The sequence below is a fragment of the Camelus ferus genome, chromosome 5, assembly GCF_009834535.1.
Source record: "Camelus ferus isolate YT-003-E chromosome 5, BCGSAC_Cfer_1.0, whole genome shotgun sequence".
Lineage (NCBI taxonomy): Eukaryota > Metazoa > Chordata > Mammalia > Artiodactyla > Camelidae > Camelus > Camelus ferus.
The window spans coordinates 65,090,790-65,112,210 of NC_045700.1; the positions used below are offsets into that span (position 1 = coordinate 65,090,790).

The 21,421-nt window shown below is 38.5% G+C and overlaps 1 protein-coding gene across 1 annotated transcript in view; it reads right to left on the minus strand.

The window, feature by feature from the left end:
* Positions 1–3,581, minus strand: part of PTH2R (parathyroid hormone 2 receptor) — a 79,494-nt gene extending 75,913 nt beyond the window's left edge. Inside the window, exon 1 of the mRNA XM_006182117.3 lies at positions 3,057–3,581. Within this exon, the coding sequence (XP_006182179.1) occupies positions 3,057–3,131 (75 nt within the window). The 5' untranslated portion in view covers positions 3,132–3,581. The remainder of the gene's footprint in view (positions 1–3,056) is intronic.
* Between the last annotated feature and the right edge of the window lie 17,840 nt (positions 3,582–21,421).

The window sequence follows — 21,421 nt, forward strand, 5'->3', positions numbered from 1 at the left end:
ATCAATGATAATCATTTTCTTCCCACTCAGTAAGACATTTCTGATTTTCCAGATTTTGAATCACCACACTGGAAGGTCAGTAAGGTGCATCCTCCTCACTGCAAAGAGGGAAAACAGATCAAGTTTCACGCCCACAGAGGCCGCATATTATCTGAGGAGAGATCTGAATGCAGCTTTCCAGGCTCCCAGGCCAGTGCCCATTGGTATCTGCTCACACCTGGTACCCTATGGAGCTAATGTACTTCCACTCAGTATGTTACGAGCTCCCAGGAATTTTTTCCAGCTGTATGATGGATTTGTACCCACTTCCTCGCACACGCTGTCTGAGAGCCACACTGATCTGCAGCCTTGGAGCCCAGAGAAGGTGACTGAGTCACGCAGGGTCAGCTCATTCTCAAACCCAGCAAAACCGGTGTTGTTCCTTGATAATTTTGTAAGGGAGGCAACAGCCATGGAGGTACACCACTAAGACCATTCTTCTAGAAAACTCTGCCATTTGTCTGGAAGGAGTGCAACTGACTGATAGCTTCCAGCTGCAGTGCTTTCAAGCATCTGTCTCAGCTTTGGAGCCAAGTCAACAATCTTACAAACAACCCCACCCGATGACTGGGCACAGTGGGAGTACAAGGACCTGGCCATTTTATTACCACATGGGACTCCTGTGATGGGCAACCTTTGCCCCAGAGCCCTGCATGGGGTTGGCCAGGACTCTGTCAGATCTGCATCCTGGTGTGAGGCTCCCCTTGTCCAATCTCCTTGTCTTCCCCAGCCTGTTATCCTTCTCAGGTATTACCCCTCAATCAACCTACTGCACCTCTAATTCCAGCTCACAGTCTGTCTCCAGGAGGACCCACTGACAGGAACAAGAATATTGCACATATTTATACAGCTAAACTCATTACCATGGGATAATCTGACTTAGGAAGTGCACTGCTGGACTCTGCAATGGCACCTGACACATGAACTCATTGCCCTTGAACTGCACAATGAGGCAAAGGCAGCATCTTTACCAACCAAAAACCACAGAGATATTTAAAACAACTGACAAGTACTAGCCTATGTTATCTATTCTGTGATGCGAGTCACTGTTTGCTGGATATTAAACATTTATTCTACACAAGCTAACTCTGCTTGGATGAGTCCCCTTTGTTGTCCTATCAATATATTAAAATATTTAATACATGTCTTAGTTATGGATGAAGAAACTGAAGATCAGAGAAGGTGTCAACATGTCAATGTAAATCACTTTAATGTAACCTTCAGATCGTTTTAAGTTCCAAAAATGTATTATATTATCACAAACTGTCACTTTACACAATCCTTAATCTATAGACATAAATGAAAATTAGTTCAAAGCAATGGGTCTCAACCAGAGGCGATTCTGCCTCCCAAGGGACCTCTAGCAATACCTGGAGATATTTTTGGTTGTCACAACCAGGAAGGGGCAGGGGGTTGCTACTGGCATCTAGTGGAAAGAGGACAGGGATGCTGCTAAATAGCCCACAATGTACAAGACAGCCCCCACAACAAAGAACTATATGGCCCAAAACGCTGAGAAGCCTTACAGAAACAAGACTTCAATGCTATGATTGTTTTATTGAAAATTAAAAGAACATATTCTGCCCATAATCCCATAGTGATTTTTTTTCTTTCTTGTGCTAAGCAATACTTCCCCATTTCCTTAGAAAAAAGTAATCTAGAACACTGAATGAAATAAATGCTTAGGCTCATTTGCCCCTTGTACAAGGAAGCAGGGTTTTCAAGCATATTATCCAAATAGCTTGTAAGAGAAAAATCCAGGAAGTACATTAGAGATCACCAGAGTTCTATAACTGTCACCAAACTCTTAGAGCTTTTCCATTCATTCATATTCCTACTGTCACCTTGGTGAAATTTTTCAGGTTTGAGCATACTCTACTTTTGAGCATTCACTGATACTCTTATTAGTCAATGTATAACATATCGTCTTTTTTTTTTAAACAATTAAGTTTACATGAAATATCCTGGTCATGTTAGGTAAAGCCCAGTATTTAGCAAGGCACTTATTTTCTTTAATGGATGTGGCTATGTGATTTAAACAAAAGCAACCGCACTTTTAGAATAACTGAAATTTAAACTGGCCATCTGAAAGTCAAGAACATAGTATTAAGTTTAGATATAACAGTATATAAACGAATGCCTTAATTTTCTTAGGAGTAAAGAATTAAAAGAAAAAGAAAAAAAAAACCCCTAACTTGGGGCTTTATTTGACGGTCAAAGTGCGCCCCCTTTCGAACAGAAGAGAGAAATAACATTGGTTCAGTTTAAAGTCGGTTCTTAAACTGGATTACACCCAACACTACACGCATCTCTTTCTAACTCATCCGAAAAGCTGAGGGCAAATCCTACATTTTATTTGACTCAAAAAACAGTGAGGATGAATTGTAACTTGCACATTAGAGAGGCTCCTTTGTGAAAGATCACCCAGTAAGAAAATGACAACTACCACTATTCTAAACATTAACAGCTGAGTTTTAACAAGTTATACATGTATTTTTTCTATCTAGTCTCCTCGCTTTAATGATACGTGATTCCAGTATCAGGGAGAGCCAATTTTCCTTTCAGACAGTGGTCACAAACAATCCCAGAAATTTAAGTTCTCAAAACTGACGGTAAATTGCCAGTAGACAAAAATAATTTGGATTAATTAAACAAGGATCAAGGAGTCTAAGAGTAAGAAAAGTTCTCTTCACCTTCCAGCCTCACGAGCCTCCTGATCCAGAACCCTGTGGTTCGTAAATACACTTACTTTGCAGATGCCAAGATGCTGGTCGGAATAGCGCTCAGCCTAAGACATCATTTATCTAAAGCATATCTTTGCAGCTCCACCAAATGCTTGTCAAACCTTGCCGGCTGCACTTCATGTGTGTCTGTCTGTCTGTCGGTGGGGCTGTGTGTGTGTTAGTGCGCTGATGTGCCAGAGTCTGCGCCCTCGCGCGCCTTGGTCTCTGCCGCCCTAACGCCGAGTCCCGGCCGCAGGTTCTGGAAAGCAGGTGCCGCGGGACACGGGGTCTTACCTGGGCTCTGGCGAGGAGACAGCCGCCCAGCAGCAGCCATCCCCAGAGGTGAGGCGAGGTCCCCGGCCCGGCCATCCCGGACCAGCCCGAGCAAGGAGCGGGGTCGCTCTTCCCGGAGCCCGAGGGAAGCTCCACACCCGCAAGTTGGCCGGCGCGAGGCAAACTTGTGGCAGGGAGCGCGGCGCAGCTCGGGGGTCAGGTCAGGGCCACCGTCTGGGGACGCCCAGGGCCGGGTGGCCGGCGTCCCGCGCGTTTCAGGTTTGGTCCTGCCGCGGAAGCCTGGCGGGTCGGTCCGTGCTTCCGGGGAGAGCTGCTCGAGTCCCGGCCTCGACTCGCGGCCCTCCGCTCCCCGTGGATCCGTGAGCGCCCTGCGCGGCTGCGGGCGCGGCGGGGAGGTGTTCGCGCTCTTCCTCTCAGTCGCTGAGTGCCGCAGCCCAGGGGCCCGGGGGCAACAGACCCAGAGCGCTGCTGTCGCCACCCTCGACTCGCACGGTCTCTGCCTCCCTCCACTCTGTTCCAGATCCCAACGCCCGGTCTCTAGGGGCGCCCTAGATCCCTGGGGAGTGGTCAGGGAAGTTCCCTCCCGCACTGACCACCAGCCACCTGGACAGTGTGGTTAAAGGTTCCCGGCCCAGGCGCATTCTCCATCCGCGGCTGTGGGCCGAACAGTCGTCTGAAGTTCTGATTGTTTTTCCTTCACCACTATCATAGTGCTGTGTGTGTGTGCGTGTGTGTGTGTGTGTGTGTGTGTGTGTGTGTGTGTGTGAGAGAGAGAGAGAGAGAGAGAGAGATTGAGATTCTTTGCCAGCAGAAATCTATTTATGGGTTGAATTTTTTTGGATCGTTTTGTGTTTTGGATCTAAGCATTTAAAAAGGACAACAAATATTCTTTAATAATTGTGTGTGTGTGTGTGTGCGTAAACATCTTCGTTTGAGACAAGCCTTTTCCTTTATTTTTCTCAGAGGCAGAATCATCAAGATGTTAAAGACCTTGCTTCACAGACATTTGAGTTGAATATTGAGTCTCCTAGAATCTGATACAATTGGGAAGGAACGACTCTCATAGAAGAAACACAACCCTTCCATACCTCCTCTTGACAATAAAGACCTGAGATTTGTCACCACCAGCTTTCATTTGAGTGCCAAGTGAAAACTGGGTTGCTTTTAAAACTCACAGATTACTAATGACTGGCCAGCTCTGAAGCACCAGGAAGAGCTGACTTTTATATTTCTAATTCTATGTGTCTGAAAATGTTCCTATCTCTGTTTTTATTGTTTATATTATGTATCTGTATTACAATTCTATGTGCTTTTCGAAAGTAGCAAGACCTAAATTATCCAACAACACACATAGGTACACACCTGCAAAATTACCAAGTAAAGTTCACTTTCTATTTATTCTGTCAAAGATTTAAGTGGGATTTTTTTGTGTGTGTGTTCTTTTTCAAAACAGAGTTCTCTGTGGTCACTATTATTTAAAATCTTCACTTTGAATAAGTTACTTACAATTATTACCTGTTACAATATCCTACTCAAGCAAGAAAATAATGGTAATAATAATACTGATAAATAAAAACATTTATAAAGTGCTTTATTACATCAGTTACTCTTCTAAGTACATAAAATGACTAATCTCTACAATTAACCCTATGAGATAGCAGTATTGTTCTCCTTTATATAGATGAGAAAATAGACAATCACTTGCCCAAGGTCCAGTGGCACTACTGACCATCTGTTCTCCTATTTGTGCAATAGTATTATCACAATTTTGTTTCATATTCCTTAGGCCTCACAAAACCACAAACACTTTTCCAGCCAATTTTTCTTTCCCATTCTTTATTTGTGCCCCCTCCCAAAACCTGAGAATAATTCACTGTGCATTACAACAGTATTTCTGAGCCAGGGGCAGTTTTGTCCCCCAGGGGATATCTGGCAATGTCTGGAGACAGTTTTGGTTGTGTCACACTTTTGGTGTATCACACTACATGTTTCTGGCATGTTAGGTAGAATAAAAAAATAATTACACAAATCGCTGTGATAGAATCAGGATATTTGCTACTCTTGCCATAAAATATTATAATTGCTTATATTATAGGTAAGCGTGGGATAATTAGTTAAAATCATTTACAAATTGATAACTGAAAAAAAAACTTTGTGCAAAGTCGATGAAATGGCTTATCCACCAAATCTCTTTGCAAATAACATCCTGTCAATCCTTAAAAATCAATGAAAGATAGGTGACAGTTCTGATCATCCACATTCACAAATAAAAAACAGGAGCCTGATGACAAAGGAACTCAGTTTCAAGTCAGTTCTGGTCCCAGAGAAATCATCTGGTTATTTCTGGCAAAGTTTTGTTTTCTGTTTTGCTGTTGTTTACTCACTTGTTAGTTTTTGTCATTTATAGGTGCTCTATGTCATACACTAGCCATCTGCATCAGAATTAGCTGGCACGCCTGCTAAAATGTACATTCTTAGACTTTACTTGAGACCTGCTGAATCCCAAACTCCAGGACTGGGGTTCAGGAATCTCCATTTTTAACAAGCTCCTGGGTGATTCTCATACAAGATAAAGTTTGGACACCGCTGTCTGGACCAATTGGTACACACAGCTGGTATGGGCTTCACGGGCAGTTGTAAGGTCTGTTAGCGCAATACTTCCCTTCCTTGAACAGTGCATTACCCTCTGCAAGGAGGGGCCAGGGGTGGGGGGTCAAGAGTCAGCCTACTTTGTAACAGGGAGCCATGGCCACAAGCGGGCTATTGGCCTGACGTCCCCCACATCGCAGATTGGACAGCCTGATTTTGAGGAAGACTATTTTTGTTTTTGTTGTCATTTCTCTATCTCTGAATGTATTCATCTTTCTTGTTTTAATGTTGTTCTTCTTTTTTTGTTTTTGTTGGGAAGACCGGAGGTCTGGAAGCTCTGCTCTGCTTCTTCCTCAGGCTCCAGTCCTCTCCTGGTGAGCTTCTCTGGAGCAGAACATCTTCTGTTTCTAGGGATGAATTTGGAGGGCTTTCTTCTGGGAGCAAAGATGGCTGCTCTTAGCTGCTCTGTATCTGGTGGAAGGGCACTAAAGCCCCAAAATCAAGCAATTGATATGAGGTTAATTAATTAATCATCAATATAATTTAATTGCTTTGACTATGTCTCTAAGTTCTTTCCAGCTTTTTGATCCCAAGCTTGGGTATGGTGGTCGTGCTGTTGCTATGTGTGTCTGCGAGTGTGTGTCTGTGTCTGTGTGGCTGTCTGTGTGCATTTACAATTGTATCGCTTTTAACACTCCAAAAATTTCTCAAAAATTTTAGTGTACCAATCCCATTCTTTGATGTTTTCTAGTGTGATGCAGTTTGATTCTTTTTAAAAAGGATATGATATATATATGTATATATATATACATATATAATTAAATCAATATGCTGTACACCAGAAACCAAGGCATTTTAAATCAACTACACTCCAATTAAAAAAAGAAGAAAGAAACAGACTCACAGGTATAGAGAACAAACTAATGGTTACCAGTGGGGAGAAGGAAGGAAAGAAGGGTAACATAGAGGTAGGGGATTAACAGGTATAAGCTATTGTGTATAAAATAAGCTATATATTGTACAACACAGGGAATATAGCCAGTATTTTATAATAACTATAAACAGAGTATCACCTTTAAAAATTGTGAATCACTATATTGTACACCTGTGACTTATATAATATTGTACATCAAGTATACTTTAATAAAAAAGTCTTTGCTAAAAAAAGTATATGCATTTTCTCTCATTTCAATAGAAATTTAAACAGACGATAGACATAAATGTATGTTCCCATTCACTTTTTCTGAACACCCAAGGGAAAAGACATATTTAAAAATTCTTAGTCATACTTTTTTTTATGATGATGCATACTCTAAGAGAAAATTTTGCAAATGCAGGAAAAAATCACAAAGAGGAGAATAAAAATCAACCAAAATTCCTTTACCTGATCTTTTGTCTACTCATAACTATTTTAAAATAATATTGGCCTTGTACTGTACATAACATTTTTAGAAGGATGAGAAACAAACAGACTCACTAAGAATGTTAGGTTGGGTGGGTTTTATTAGTTAATTTTCTATACATTCTTCATGTTATGTGATAAAACATTCTGGAAACAAAAAGTTACTAAATATTCCAGAAACAAAAACACTGGGATGACGATCCTTGAACGTGTATTTTTATGTAAATCATTGAATATTGTCTTAAAATACATTTTTAAATAAAAATTTTTGTTAAAAAGTTATGTTCAAATTTAAGGCTTATTGTAGATATTCATAAATTAAACCTGTTTATAGTCTTGATGAAACATTTCCTTACATTTTTGTGTTAGAATCCTATTTAGCAAAGATGACATCATTATTGTTTTAATTTTATTTTGTTATATATTAATAAGGTTGACTATAGTATACATTTATTGGCCAATTGTATCACATTCTTCTAGCCGGGAGTGGTGATTAAGTTCATTTATTTATTTAATGGAGATGCTGGGGGAATGAACCCAGGACTTTGTGCTTGCTAAGTAGCTCTACCACTGAGCTATACCCTCCACCACCCCCAGTTGTATCACGTTCTTTCCTCTTGAGGGAAGAAATGAAGCGGCTCTCAGTATGAAGGCAGATAGCCTGGGTTTGAACTCTGGCTCTGCCCCTTCCTAGCTGTGTAACCCTGGGACAATTCTAGGATAGCCTTCCTTTGTCTTAATCTCAATTGCAAAATGGAGAAAATAAGAGTGCCTCCCTTGAAAGTTTGTTGGAAAAGTTAAGTGAGTTAACAGACATAAGCACTAAGAAGATAGCTGGTCGAGGAAAATGCTCAATAGATGTCAGCTATCATGAATAGTATTATTTTATTATTACTATTATTAATGACTTAAGTCTCGTCACCATAGCATGTGAATGGGCAAAGCACTGTGGTGAGTCTGAGTGATTCCTATTGATGTAAAAAAGCACTATCTCTGTTTAGAACATTAAGTCTTTTTCTACTATAAATACCAAAATGTTTTTTAACTTTATTTTTGGCTTAATTTGAAATATATTAATCACTGCAGAAGTTTTTTTTTAACTTTTATGGACCTAAATCTACCAATCTTTAATAGTTTCTTCCTTAGCTTTTAAACCAAGAAAGAAATTGCATTCTAAAAGTTAGAATATCTTTCATCAGATCTTTATCTAGCTCTTTTCTACTATTTCATAATTTTACATTGAACATTTTAAAGTATTGACTCTTTTTTAAGTGGCAATTTAATAATTTTCCCAAGTATCTAACTAGTTAATACAGCATCATTTAATAAAGAATCCATCTTTTTAATGACAAAGATATTTTGAAGGAAGGTGGAGGATGAAAGTTTGCTGATGGCTCTAAAATCGCAACTTCAGCTCCACATAAAGCTGCTGTACTAGAAGAAGTTTAGAAGTTTAGAAATTATAGTAGGTTTTGCAGATGCTTTAATAGAGCATCTCTTGGTTTTATCCAAGGCAGGATCCCATTCATCAAACCCAGATGTCAAAAGCCCCTACCAAACAGCTGGCAGTGTTTCTTCTGAGTGTCTGGGGTTTGGAAAGCTGTAAAAAATTAGACTTCTGAAGCTTAGTCCTGAGGGCTTTCTGGCTGGAACTCAGGAAGCAGGCAGATCACAGCAGGGAAAAGCCTGGCCATTTAAACACAGTTATTGGTCAGGTACTACAAAGGGAAAATGTGCTCCACAAGAAAAGGGCTTCTGTCTGGACCCCAGACTAACATTCAGTGGCTCATATGAAAGTGGTTTCCTGTCTGTTTAATCTAGGAAGGTTGTTATTAGTAACAATGTTTGTGGGAGAATTAAATGAGATAATGACAATGTTAAAAAAGCTTTTACTAGCTGTACAGAATTAGACAAACAACTTTGGTATTTACAGCATACTTTCATACACACTATCACACTCAACGTATAACTGTTAATATGCAAAGCCTATTATACATTACTCAGTAATTAACTGGTAGCTTAGAAAGGGAAGCAACAGCAAATCTTAAAATTTTCCTACTGAGGATTAAAGAAAATAAGTAATAAATTCAGAGCCCACCTCAGTCAAGATAAAGCCTTAAGAAAATTAAGAATTTGGACAATTATGTGTTTGGCACGATCCCACTTTCTCTCTCTTAAATCTACGTTTGTCTTGGCTTATTAAATACCCAATGTTTTTCATTTGTTTCTTGAATAATTAAATGAGGACTTCTTCCCCAATAGCTGCCTAACAGCCCAACTCAACCTTGCCCTCCAAGACCTCTGCCCTCTGTTCCTTCTTTGTATTCTCTATCTATAGAGGTTTTAAAACTTGTCCCCAAAATTCTTTGAAACTCTTCCATTTCTTAAGGGAGGTGGGGGACAGTCCATGTCTCTTCCCCTTGATTCTGGTCTCTGTGACTGCTCAGCCTGTAAAATACACTGGAAGTAAATCGTAGCTTTAAGACACTGGCAGCTTCCATTTCTAGGGACTCAATTTCAGTCTTGGAATCCAATGCAGAAGCCCATAGAGAAACTCACGTAGAGACAGCTGAGGATCTTAGCTCTCAACCTAACTGATATCCCAGGCAACAACCAGTGTCAGTGCAGCAACCATACAAGTGAGCCAAGTCAGAAACAGGTCCTCCAGCTCAAGCTGAGCTGCCCCAGCTGATGCGACATGGAGCAGAGATGATCACCGCCCAAATTACAGATTTCTGAGCTAATGAATGGTTGTAATTACTTTACATCTTTAAGTTTGGGGTTAGCTGGTTATACAGCAATAATAGCTGAACACTATCTTGCTATCTAACTACTATTCCTGTGGCCTCAGGATCTCACCTGCTGAAGTTTGTGTGGAAGGCAAAAGACCCAGAATAGCCTCCACCATATTGAAGGAGAAAAAAGGCTGGAGGACTGATGTGACCCAACTTTAACACTTACTAAAAACTCTAGTAATCAAGACAGTGTGGTGATGGTGAACAAGTAGACAAATAGATCAATGGAACAAATCGGAGAACCCAGAAATAGACTCACACAAATACAGTCAACTGATCTTTGACAAAGGAGTAAAGGCAATAGAATGGAGCAAAGGTAGCATCTTCAACAAATGGTGCTGAAACAGCAAGACATCCACATGCCAATATATAAATAAATAAATTAAGGGAATCTGGACACAGACCTTATACCCTTTACAAAAATTAACCCAAAATGGATCACAGACCTCAATGTAAAGTGCAAAACTATAAAACTACTAGAAGGTGAGGAAGGTGGTATAGCTCAGGGGTAAAACGCATACTTAGCACACATGATGTCCTAGGCTCAATCCCCAGTACCTCCATTTAAAAAAAAAAATTTAATAAAATAAAAAAACAAGGAACTTAAATAATTTAAAATTAAAAATAAAAAACTCCTAGAAGGTAACAAAGGAGAAAACTGAGATGACCTTGGGTTTGGTAATGTCTTTTTAGATATGACACCAAACATCCATGAAAGAAAAAAATTGATAAGCTGGACCTCATAAAAAATTTTGAATTCTGTTCTGCAAAAGGAAATATCAAGAGAATTAGAAGAGTGGGAAAAAATATTTCAAAAGACACATTTGATAGGGGAGGGTAATAGCTCAGTGTAGAGCGTGTGCTTAGCATATACGAGGTCCTAGGTTCAATTCCTAGTAACTCCATTTAATTTTTTTAAAAGACACATTTGACCAAGGGCTGCTATGCAAAATATACAAAGAACTCTTAAAACTCAACAATAAGAACAAAAAACCCAATTTTAAAAAATGGGCCAAAGACCTTGACAGTTACCTCACCAGAGATATACAAATGGTAAATAAGCATATGAAAAGATGCTCCACACCATATGTCATTAAGGAAATGCAAATTAAAGCAACAATGAGATATGACTACATACCTATTAGAGTGGCCAAAATCTGGAACACTGACAAAACTCAGGCCAGGCATGTTGGTGGGGGAGGGACATAAGAGAAATCTCTGTAAAAAAAAAAAGTCTTGAAAAACATCTTATCGAGCTGATAGCATAGGATATGAGGATAATTTGGTTTCATTGTTAGATGACTTGTGACCAGGATTCAATCCTGACCAAATGTTGACTGTACAGGTGACCCTCTCTACCCATATAACTCCATTTTATTTTTCCAAAATCATCTGGCTTTCTCAGAGTTGACTCATTCTTCTGTCCATAATTTCTGTGAACTATATGATGCTTCTCGAGAAATGACATAGAATATTGGTATTTGAAAAATCTCTCAACTTCTTCCCAATACTTAAATTGCCCCTGCAAATCTAGAGCTATATTTCCTCAATAAAAATAATTCTAGTGATGAAAGTCACACTGATTTAGTAGGTAATAGGATTTACATGGGAAACAGTTGATTGGACTAGCCAAAACCACGGGTTAAATGACTACAATTGGCTGACTATAACAATAACTCATATTTTATAGTGGTGTGTAAACTTTTCACAAATTTTACAAATTCCCTTCATAAATTCATATCTTGCAAAATGTTTGTGCCAGCAGAATATCCTGGTCCTTCAAACAACCATAAGAAATAGGTAAACTAAGTTACCCATTTCAATGATGGTACCCATTTAGACGAAGGAACTGCTTTTCAGAGAGAAGCTAAGTGACCGGCAGAAGGACACACAGCAAAAGTAGAGGCTTCAGCTGCTTCAGCTTGGTTCTTCTGTTTCCACGTCTATCACGTTTGCTACGCTCTTCTACCCTCATACGATGTAGTTTAGTATTTTCACAGATCTACTAAGTGCCTTCTCATTCATGTTCTCATTTTCCCCACAAAAATAATTTCCTAGTAGAATCATATTTTTAAAAGAGGTTCTTCTTAAACTAAAGGATTAGTCACATTACAGGCAGTATAACATATCTATGGTTGATTTATTTTGAGTCTTTCAACACAGGGCACCATATGCTCCCAAGAATGTACCAAATAACAACAAAAAGAGAAATTTAACCTAGATAAGAAAAGGAATGATCTTTTAACTTGCAGATGGATTAGGAAAGAACAGTGAAAATTTCAAATTTGTTGTTCCTCTATTTCTTAAAAAAAATGCAAGAAACCTTGAAAAAGATAACTTGATTAAGACTTAGGGAGCATAACAATTTGTTAGAAATTTATACTTGTACCCTCTAGACACAGAAGCTCACTGTAAGAAGTAAATATTGATAAAAATAAAGACAGAGAACATATTGTTTGTCCCTTAAAGAATTTATATGACAAAGCAAAACATCAACATTGACAAAATAATATATTATAAAAATTGCCCCAGTCTGCAGAGTGAGGGAATCATCACTTCTGGGGCTGAGGTTACTAGGTGTCCAGGAGGTGGGAAGATTTACAAAGCTCCTTAAGTGATAGAAGAAAGGGAGAAGTCATTTTATATGTTTTGTATAGCATGAGTTTTCCAAGAAGCTAAATGTAAGTATTATATAATATTTATCTAATGTGCATAAGAAAACGGGAAGGAAACTGCCTTGTTGGTAAGAATGGGAAGGTGAGAAGTAGCAGGGGGCTGGGAGTCCCTCATTACTGGCTGAGGTGTGGCATTTGGAATGGTGCGGTAGCCAGTCATACACCACTGGAAAGCTGAGACATGAAAATGTTTTTATAGGAAAAAGAGTTCTGTTTGCTCTATGCAGAAGCAGGGAGGAGGAACCTTTTCTAAGAGGACACCGTGTAACAATAACGACAGCACACCAGACACCGCGCTAGGCTAGGCGTTAGGGCTTCAGGAGGAACAATCTCATCCTGTCTCCAAGGTGTGCTCAACGGGGAGCAGTGGACGCCGTGAAGCCACTTCGCCCTGTGTGGGCGAGAGAAAATTTCTAGAGGGAACATGGGAACTGAGTGTGAAGAGGGGCTACGTGTGAGTCAGCAACGGGGGAGAGACGCTGAAAGGACTTTCAAGGCAGAGGGCAAAGTCAGCGCCTGCGCCACGGACGGAGCTGGGGGAGAGCGTGATGGATCACCGGTGTTAGAAGGGAGAGGGGTGCAGCTGCACTCCCCCAGGGTGAAAATGATAAGCAGGGAAACACATAGGAAAGGACAGAGCTGAGAGAAAATGTGAAAGAAAATATTAACAGAGCTTGGTCACTGACTGGCACTGGAAGATAAAAGGGATGGTGGGGTTTTTTTAAGTCCCAGGTTTTGCAAGTCTTGGAAACCAAAAGCATAGGAATAACGTTGGCTGTAACGGGAAGGCAGGGAAGGGTACTGTCTTGGGAGGGAGGAGAAGCTGATGTTAACTCTCCTCAGATTAAATAGCAGGTAACGTTAGAACATACAGGTGGCAGGTGGGGAAGAATTTGGGGATGGAAGAGAATGAGATCCTGGGGCTAAGATGAGTGCTGAAGACATTTAGGATTAGTCCAGATACGATGGAAGCTGAGACCATCTGTGGGTGAATTACCTGAAGAAACTCAATGTATATGAGAATATAAATGATTTTCTTGTAGAACTCGTACACACACATCTAATATATCAGCATATGGCACAATCGTACTGTTTGCCTCCTTCAGACGTTTGGAGTACAATTAACAAATGGGCATGACGCTGATAAACCAGATCTACTGACTCTGGTGTACCGTTTCCAGTTGGTTTCTCTTCTGGAACTATAAAGTCAACACTTGTCAGATATTTTTTTAAGATCTACTATGAGATTTGCATTTATTCGTTCCACAAAACTTTTTGGCTTAAGTTCAAGAGATACAGATATATTCGGCGAAATATTTGTCTAGACAGCAAAAGTCTTTTGATAAAAGGATATCTTGGTTAATTGACTGTAACACCCATGCACCGTATTTCCAATAAACCACAAATAGACTTTAGAAATTAAAGAAACTTATATAGCGATTATATATTGAACTCTCACTGACCTGATTTGAAAAGTTTTTAAATAAAACTCAGTGTCTGATTTATTCAAGTCTAAAATAATTTTCCCTAAATCAAAATAAATCAATGGGATCTGTATAAAAAGTTATAGATAATGTAATAAACCTAATACCACAGTAACCAGTGACCTAGGTAATGTTGCTATTTTTACTAGATTATCAGGGAAAACTAGACATCTTTAAAAAAAGAGAGACTCTAATGAGAAATTCAAATAGCTCTTGCCATTCCTGAAAATAAAAGAATATCCCTTCACAAGTAAATAGAAATAGACTCTCATTTTAGGTGGTCCCAAGGATAGGTACTGATAACTAGATTAATAACTGGGCAGATTTTTTTTGACAGGTACTTCTCAAAATATTATAATATTACAAAAGAGAAATGTCTACTAAAGTCAATTCTACCACTTATGTTTTGAGGAATTTGGACCTTACTAGTTAGAACTCATTTTTGTTTGTTTGTTTGTTTGCAACAAGCAAGCACTGTACTGGCCTCTGAACATATAACCACTATAACATAATATTTATTTTAGTAAGCTATAAACAGCAGCATTATCTGCAAGAATAAAATAGGTCAAATAAGGAAGTAGTTTAAGATTTCGAAAGAGATTAATTTTCCAGGGGATTTAACTTAAGACCGATTGAAATAAAGTTTTATTGTCTGTGGGATAATTCTTGAAGGTTTAAGTCACCGGAGGAAGTGAGCGTCAGTATAAAGGCCTGGAGGGATATTAACGTAAGGTTTGTATCTCTACTCTAGATGCTGGACAGGAAAAGGTAAGCAGCAAGCCTGCAGACTTTCCTCTGTCAGAGAGAGAAAACACCTCAAATCTCTCTGTGAACATGCTGTATTGGGGGTCACCAAGCCCACCATCTTCATTCTGGATGATTTTCTAGAAGGACTCCTAGGAGGCAGAAACTATTACATGCATGGTTACAGTTCATTACAATGAAAGGCTACAGGTTAAATTCAACATAGGGAAAAGGCACATGGGACAAAATGTAGAAGAAACCAAGCACAAGCTTCCAGGTGTCTTCTCCCACTGGAGTTTCACACACGTGTTTCATTCTCCCAGCCACGATGCGTGCAAAGCACCCAAGCGTTGGCATCCAGGGTTTTACTGACCTCACCTGCTCCAGCCTCCCCCTACCTCAAGCAAAAATAGATATTCAAACATAGATCCCTTTGTTAGCATAAACAATCTGGTCAAGTCAGCAAGGTCTCAGGCATACAAAAATACTTTCATCCAGCAGAATATTGCCAGGACTCAGAGCTGCCCTCCCAGGAGCCAGCCAAGGGCCAGTCTTGAAGAATGCTCAGAGATAACCCTGCTGAGCTAACCCCTGCCTGCACACACGTTCGTGACCAGACTTCCCAGTAAGCATAGTAACGGTACTTACTAGAAGTGGAAAGATAACAGGGAGTCTATATGTGTAAAATGTTGTGAGGAGAATATATCTTGACTATGTAGGCTGTTTATTATAAATAAACTTAGAATTTACAGATTCATGGGTGATATGACTTGCCACAAAATGAGAGACGATCGTGCAAACAGTTAATCAACAGGGTATGAAGAAGAGATGTTTCATAACCAAAGTTACTCCCTTTGTTTGAACAATGTCTCTGAATACATTGCTTAGAAAGAAATTAAACTCTTCTGTTTAATCTGAAACCAAAGCTCATCCTACCGCAGGAGAAGGGGGGGGGCGTTTTAGGAAACTGTGCTGACAGCTCCAATAAAAGACTATTTATTTGTGCCTGGTGTTTGCCTAATCTTTTGAAGCATTAGTCAAGTTTGATGCTGGTTAAAAGCTGGAATTCAGGAGAGTCCAATTTGACAATTCAAGCCTTTGTTGTGTTTATCACAAGGGACATAGGTCGATGAAACAATTGCCCTGCTCTAAGACACATGGTTCTAGGCGTGTATCAAATGGCAAAAGATCGAGAAAATAAATTGGTAATATAACAACTCTGGGAAAGAGAGAAGTCCCTCTAAATATTTTTAGCAGAATGTTCTAACTACATTCCCAAATCACACCCATACACCCGATATATAGGCTCTAAAATGAGTCTCTAAATAAAAATATAATATCCCTAAAGAAGCTTTTCCTTTTGAACCCGAGTGTGACTGTCTTTCTTCTGCCTCTTTCTGTCTAAGGACACACATTTAACTCACCCACTGAGTCACTATGGTAACTGGAAATGGATGCAATCCTGATGGCGGCTGCTACAAAAAATAAACATTTCCAACCAACGATTACTATAACCCATTGTGAGTTTGCTGCTCAATTTCTTGCACAAAACATGTGCTTGACTTTCATAGCCTTTATAGCATCCTTGCAAAGAATTCCAGGGAGTACTAAATAAGACATGGACTCTGTATATTGAAAATTAAGAAACATCACTATTTCATTAAAGGTAATGAAGGTATCGCTGTTCTGGGACTTAAAATACTTCATTGTGACAGAAAAAGAAACTAATATTTTTTAACAAAATGCCTACAGTAGAAAATTTTTTTCCCATGATTTCTGTGGCTTCAAGAATATTACAAATCCAGAAAAGTAATTTTCTATTGTTTGATTTTATTTTTAGGCTTAATGATAAATTGCTTTCTAGTAATACATTACATGTATTATTACTGCTATTATTCACTGGATAAAATAAATATTTACTTTGAATAAATATCTTCTGATATGTGGTATTTGGAGACCAAGAAAAGTATGAGTTCCCTCTCAAAGTCAGGACTAAAAGCAACTTGTTTATCTTTCCATAAAATATTTATCAGACGTATACTGTATGCCAGATACTTTTTTAGGCTGTGGCAATATCATAGTTTTTAAAAAAACCTTTCTTCAAGGATCTTAAATTTTTGCTCATTGATAGTTTGTAATGAAACATCAGTGTTTGGCACAGTGTATTAGAGGTAATGGGCAAGTCAGTTTAACCATGACTCACGACTTCCCCTTGTGGCCTAGACTTGGCAGGAAGGTGCTATTCCAGCTCTACACACTGGCAGCAACTGGCAAACTAACATGAGCTAAATCCCATTTATAAGCTAGAAATTAAAAGATGTATTTAATTATCAACCCTCTGGTGCTTATTTTATCTTTTGGCATTTATGAGAGTTAATAAATTACCATGGTTTCTGCAATATAACTGGCAGTAATTCACAACTGATTGAGTTAATTAAGCAGAACAATTGTTAAGAGCTACAAATAATACGAGGAAAGAATTTTAATAGAACAGTGCATAATGTTATAGAGCTGCACCAAACACTGTAGACAGCCTATCTGGAGATTTTCCCTAATAAATTATGTGTGTGTGCATATGCATGTGGGAGTGCACACTTGTTTTTTGTGTATCATCCTCTAAAGTATAGTGTATTCCTAGCATTCAGAGGAATGGAAAATAAATTTTTAGAAATTCAGTCTTTTCTAATAACTTTACTGTGTAGTACTCTCTGATTTTTAAATACAGATATAATAATGAATTTCACATTCTGACTACCTTTTTATTATTAACCGTAATCTCTTGATTCTAAGAAAAAGAGGGCAAAGATGTTGATGCTATTACTTTATTCAACTCAGCATATTCATGAAAAGTTCAAATAATCATTCATTGCTTTCTTATGTGTTATGCTCCAAGGAATCTAGGCTACAGGATATTGGCTGCTTACATCCTTGAGTGCTTACTAGGTATCACACCCTGAGTGAGTCGAACTATAACCAAACTCCAGAAGAAGCAGAACTTCAGGGGTTTGGGCAGTGAATTGGTATGTCTCATACCCTAATAGTTTGGCCATTGGTCTTTGACAGTTTTCTTTCTTACGTCATGTTTATTTCACCACTTCTGTTTTGTCTATTCCAGAGCAATTACATTTACTTGGTATCTCAAATCACACAATTCATAAACATGTATTTCATGCAAAGATAGAGGACTTCAGGAGTTATAATATCTATATACCAACACAGGCAGATGAGAGATAAATATGATGTAGCAGGTTACCCAAGTCTTGATGGATTGGGACTCATGAGGAGACACAACTGAAGAAAGAGCCCTCAGTGCAGTGTTGAGGGATGGCAAGAAATGTCACCGGAGATGAGACCTTCCTGAAAGTATGTGTGGAATTCTAGCTTTAATGGTGTTGAGACCAATGCAACTGAATTGTAGTCTTAAGCTGTTGCAAGTTCATCAGTGACTTCATGCACTACTATGTAGCCTATTTTCCCAAGAAAGCATAGTGCTGAGTTTATGAATTCGTTCTGAGTGGGAGAGCCCTGCACCCAAAACCAGGTTCTGCCACTGCCAGGATCATCTGTGATCCTAGAATAAGTTATTTAACCCTTAAGCACCAGTTTCCTGCTTTCTGTTAAACAAAGCAGGAGAAAGATACCTGTATCCGAGGTTTGCTACTACGATGGAATCAATGACTGAGACAGACGTGGTCACTCCCCTTCAGAGAACAGTCAAGTAAAAAGATTACACTACCTTTAGGTACACCCGTATGATGGTAGAACAAAAAAGGAGAATTTTCCAAATGTCATTTTGACTCAGTCATTTTCACTACAGAAAATAATCCAATTGCAAAGAACAGAGCCAATATTTAAGACAGGATAAAATTCTCATGTGATTTAGTGGCTCTTCACTCCTGACACCCCAGGAATTTTTCCCTATAGGAATCAAAGCAGCAGAGTCAGGAGATCCAGCGTTTGAGAAGATGGGGACAGAAAGTGTACTGCATGGGGAGACTTCTAGGAGACTGTGTAGTGTTGTCAGTCAGGAACTGCCTGTTGGATTAACGTGATGAAATGTGATTTGATTTAATGTGGATACCTGAATGTGCACTTGAAAAAACAGGGTTGTTTATTTAGGATTTAACACCACCATGTTGCAGTTGTATAACCTAAGTTAGCCCAGACTCTCCCTGGAACTAAGCAGTAAAATTAAAAAAAAAAAAAAAAAAAAAATATATATATATATACACACACACACACACACACACACACACACACACACACACATATATATATCCTTTCTACTTCATAGCATGTTTTTTGAAAGACCAAATTTGATACTGCATATGAAACTGTTTCAAATTACATAAAGTGCTATCTCTACAAACGTAAGATTCTAAGGTGATCATGATGATAATAAAGCAAATAACAATCCAGATCTCAAAAATCAGAATGTTTAGTCAAATTGTTGTTCCTTTATGGATTCAATTTCAAGAACTGAAAAGTAAAAAAAGAATTTTTTTAGAAATTAGAGAACACAGACTACAAGTTACTATTAAAGCTTAAAGTTCTACCAATCACAAATTATCTCTTAAATAAAGAATATAAATTCTTGAAATTTTGTACCTTACCTGTTATGAGCTGAATGTTTGTGTACCCCTCAAGATTCATGTGTTGAAGCCCTACCTCCCAATGTGATGGTGGAAGTTGAGGAGATAATTAGGTCATGATGGGGGAGCCCTCTTGATGGGGTTAGCGCTTAGAAAAAGAGGCATAAGAGAGTTGAGCTTTCTTTCTCTACCATGTGAGGATATAGCAAGAAGGTGGTCGTCTGCCAACCAGGAAGAGAGCCTTCACTAGCACCCAAATCTGCCAGCCCCCTTATCTTGAGCTTTCCAGCATCCAGAACTGTGAGAAATAAATGTCTGTTGTGTAAACCACCTAGTTTATGGTATTTTGTTACAACAGCCTGAACTAAAACATCATGCAAATAAATTACTATGCTTTTTAGCAGGTTTTCTTTTTGCATCTGTCTCTCTCTGTCTGTCTCTCTCTCATTAATTATTATTGATTGGTGGCAATGTGCCAGTTGCTAAGGGCTTCACAAATATCAATTTATTTAAGCATCACAATTCAATAAGGAATTGATGTAGAAACAGTACAGATGTATATGAAATACAAATGCAGTTATACAGCTGTACTGTATCTATGTTAATACTGTTTCTACAGCCATCTGTATCATCTGAGTGTATCTACATCTAAATCCATTGATCATAACACAAACACAATGTGATACACATATACAATGTATACAAATATTCATGTGAGTTATGTGAGTACAACTCATCAGGGCTGAATCTGTGATGTCCCAAAGATGAATCCGATGGACATAAGTCTAAATCTCACTTTCTCCGAAATAAGGTAACTGGGACAACTTCTTGTGCCAGATATATGGAAGAAATTAAAGATATTGTGATGATTCAAATGTTTGCCAGGACTTTCTGTATCTGTAGAGAAATAGGAAAATCAAGAGTAGGGAACAGTATTCCAGCTTCTTAAAATGATTACTCCCAGAATATGGTGAAAATGAAAGTCCAGATTTCTGAGTCTCTGAGCGTAGGGGTGGTCAGTTTCTTCATATGTGTTTCAGCTGATTAGAGCTGCTTGGTTTAATAAGAAAAAGAAGTTTTTATTCAGTTTAACTCTATTGACCTGGAAGATGGTAATTTTGACAATAAGTTATCTGTCAAATTTGTTTTTTTTTAGGTCTAGGTCTTCATAGATCTTGTACTATAAAGTTGGGAGAAGTCACATCAAAGCTGATAGCCTGATTCCATTTCAAATCCAGAGCCCTACAAATCAACCACATGACTGGTAACATGTGGTTGAAAACTAGAGAATGAACCAATGCAAAAAAGATTATAGTCCAGGAGAGACTTACAGTGTGTCCCTGACTTTACATTGCTCTGACACCTACCTCTACACCTCATCAGGGTTTCTTCCAATGACCACAGAGCTTCATGCAGCAAAATCTACAAGTGGAAATGCTGGGTCAAAAACAGGAACATTTTTAGAGTTTCTATTATGTGCATCAACTGCCTCTCCCCAAATTGTGTTGATTTGCAATCCTATCCATAAAATTTATGCAACAATTTTACAAATACTAATTTGAGAGGCAAAATTGCATCTTGTTATTTTCATCTGCATTTCTTTGAATATTAGTGAGGGAACATTTTCTTAGGTGTTTATTAACCACTTTTACTGCTTGTTTTTTAAATGACCTATTCATATCCTTTACTCAATATTTAAAAATGATCATAGCTTGTGTACAATTAAATTGAAGGACACAGTTTCTTGGAACAGATCATATTCCTGTATTTTTTTTAAAGTACTAAACAAAAGTTTTATTACCCCTATCAGGTAACAACTGTAACTTGGAGAATGACAAGTACAACTTCTCTAGCCAATATTTTTTTTAACATTTTTTTATTGATTTATAATCATTTTACAATGTTGTGTCAAATTCTAGTGTAGAGCACAATTTTTCAGTTATACATGAACATATATATATTCATTGTCACATTTTTTTCTGTGAGCTACCATAAGATCTTGTGTATATTTCCCTGTGCTATACAGTAAAATCTTGTTTATCTATTCTACAATTTTGAAATCCCATCTATCCCTTCCCACCCTC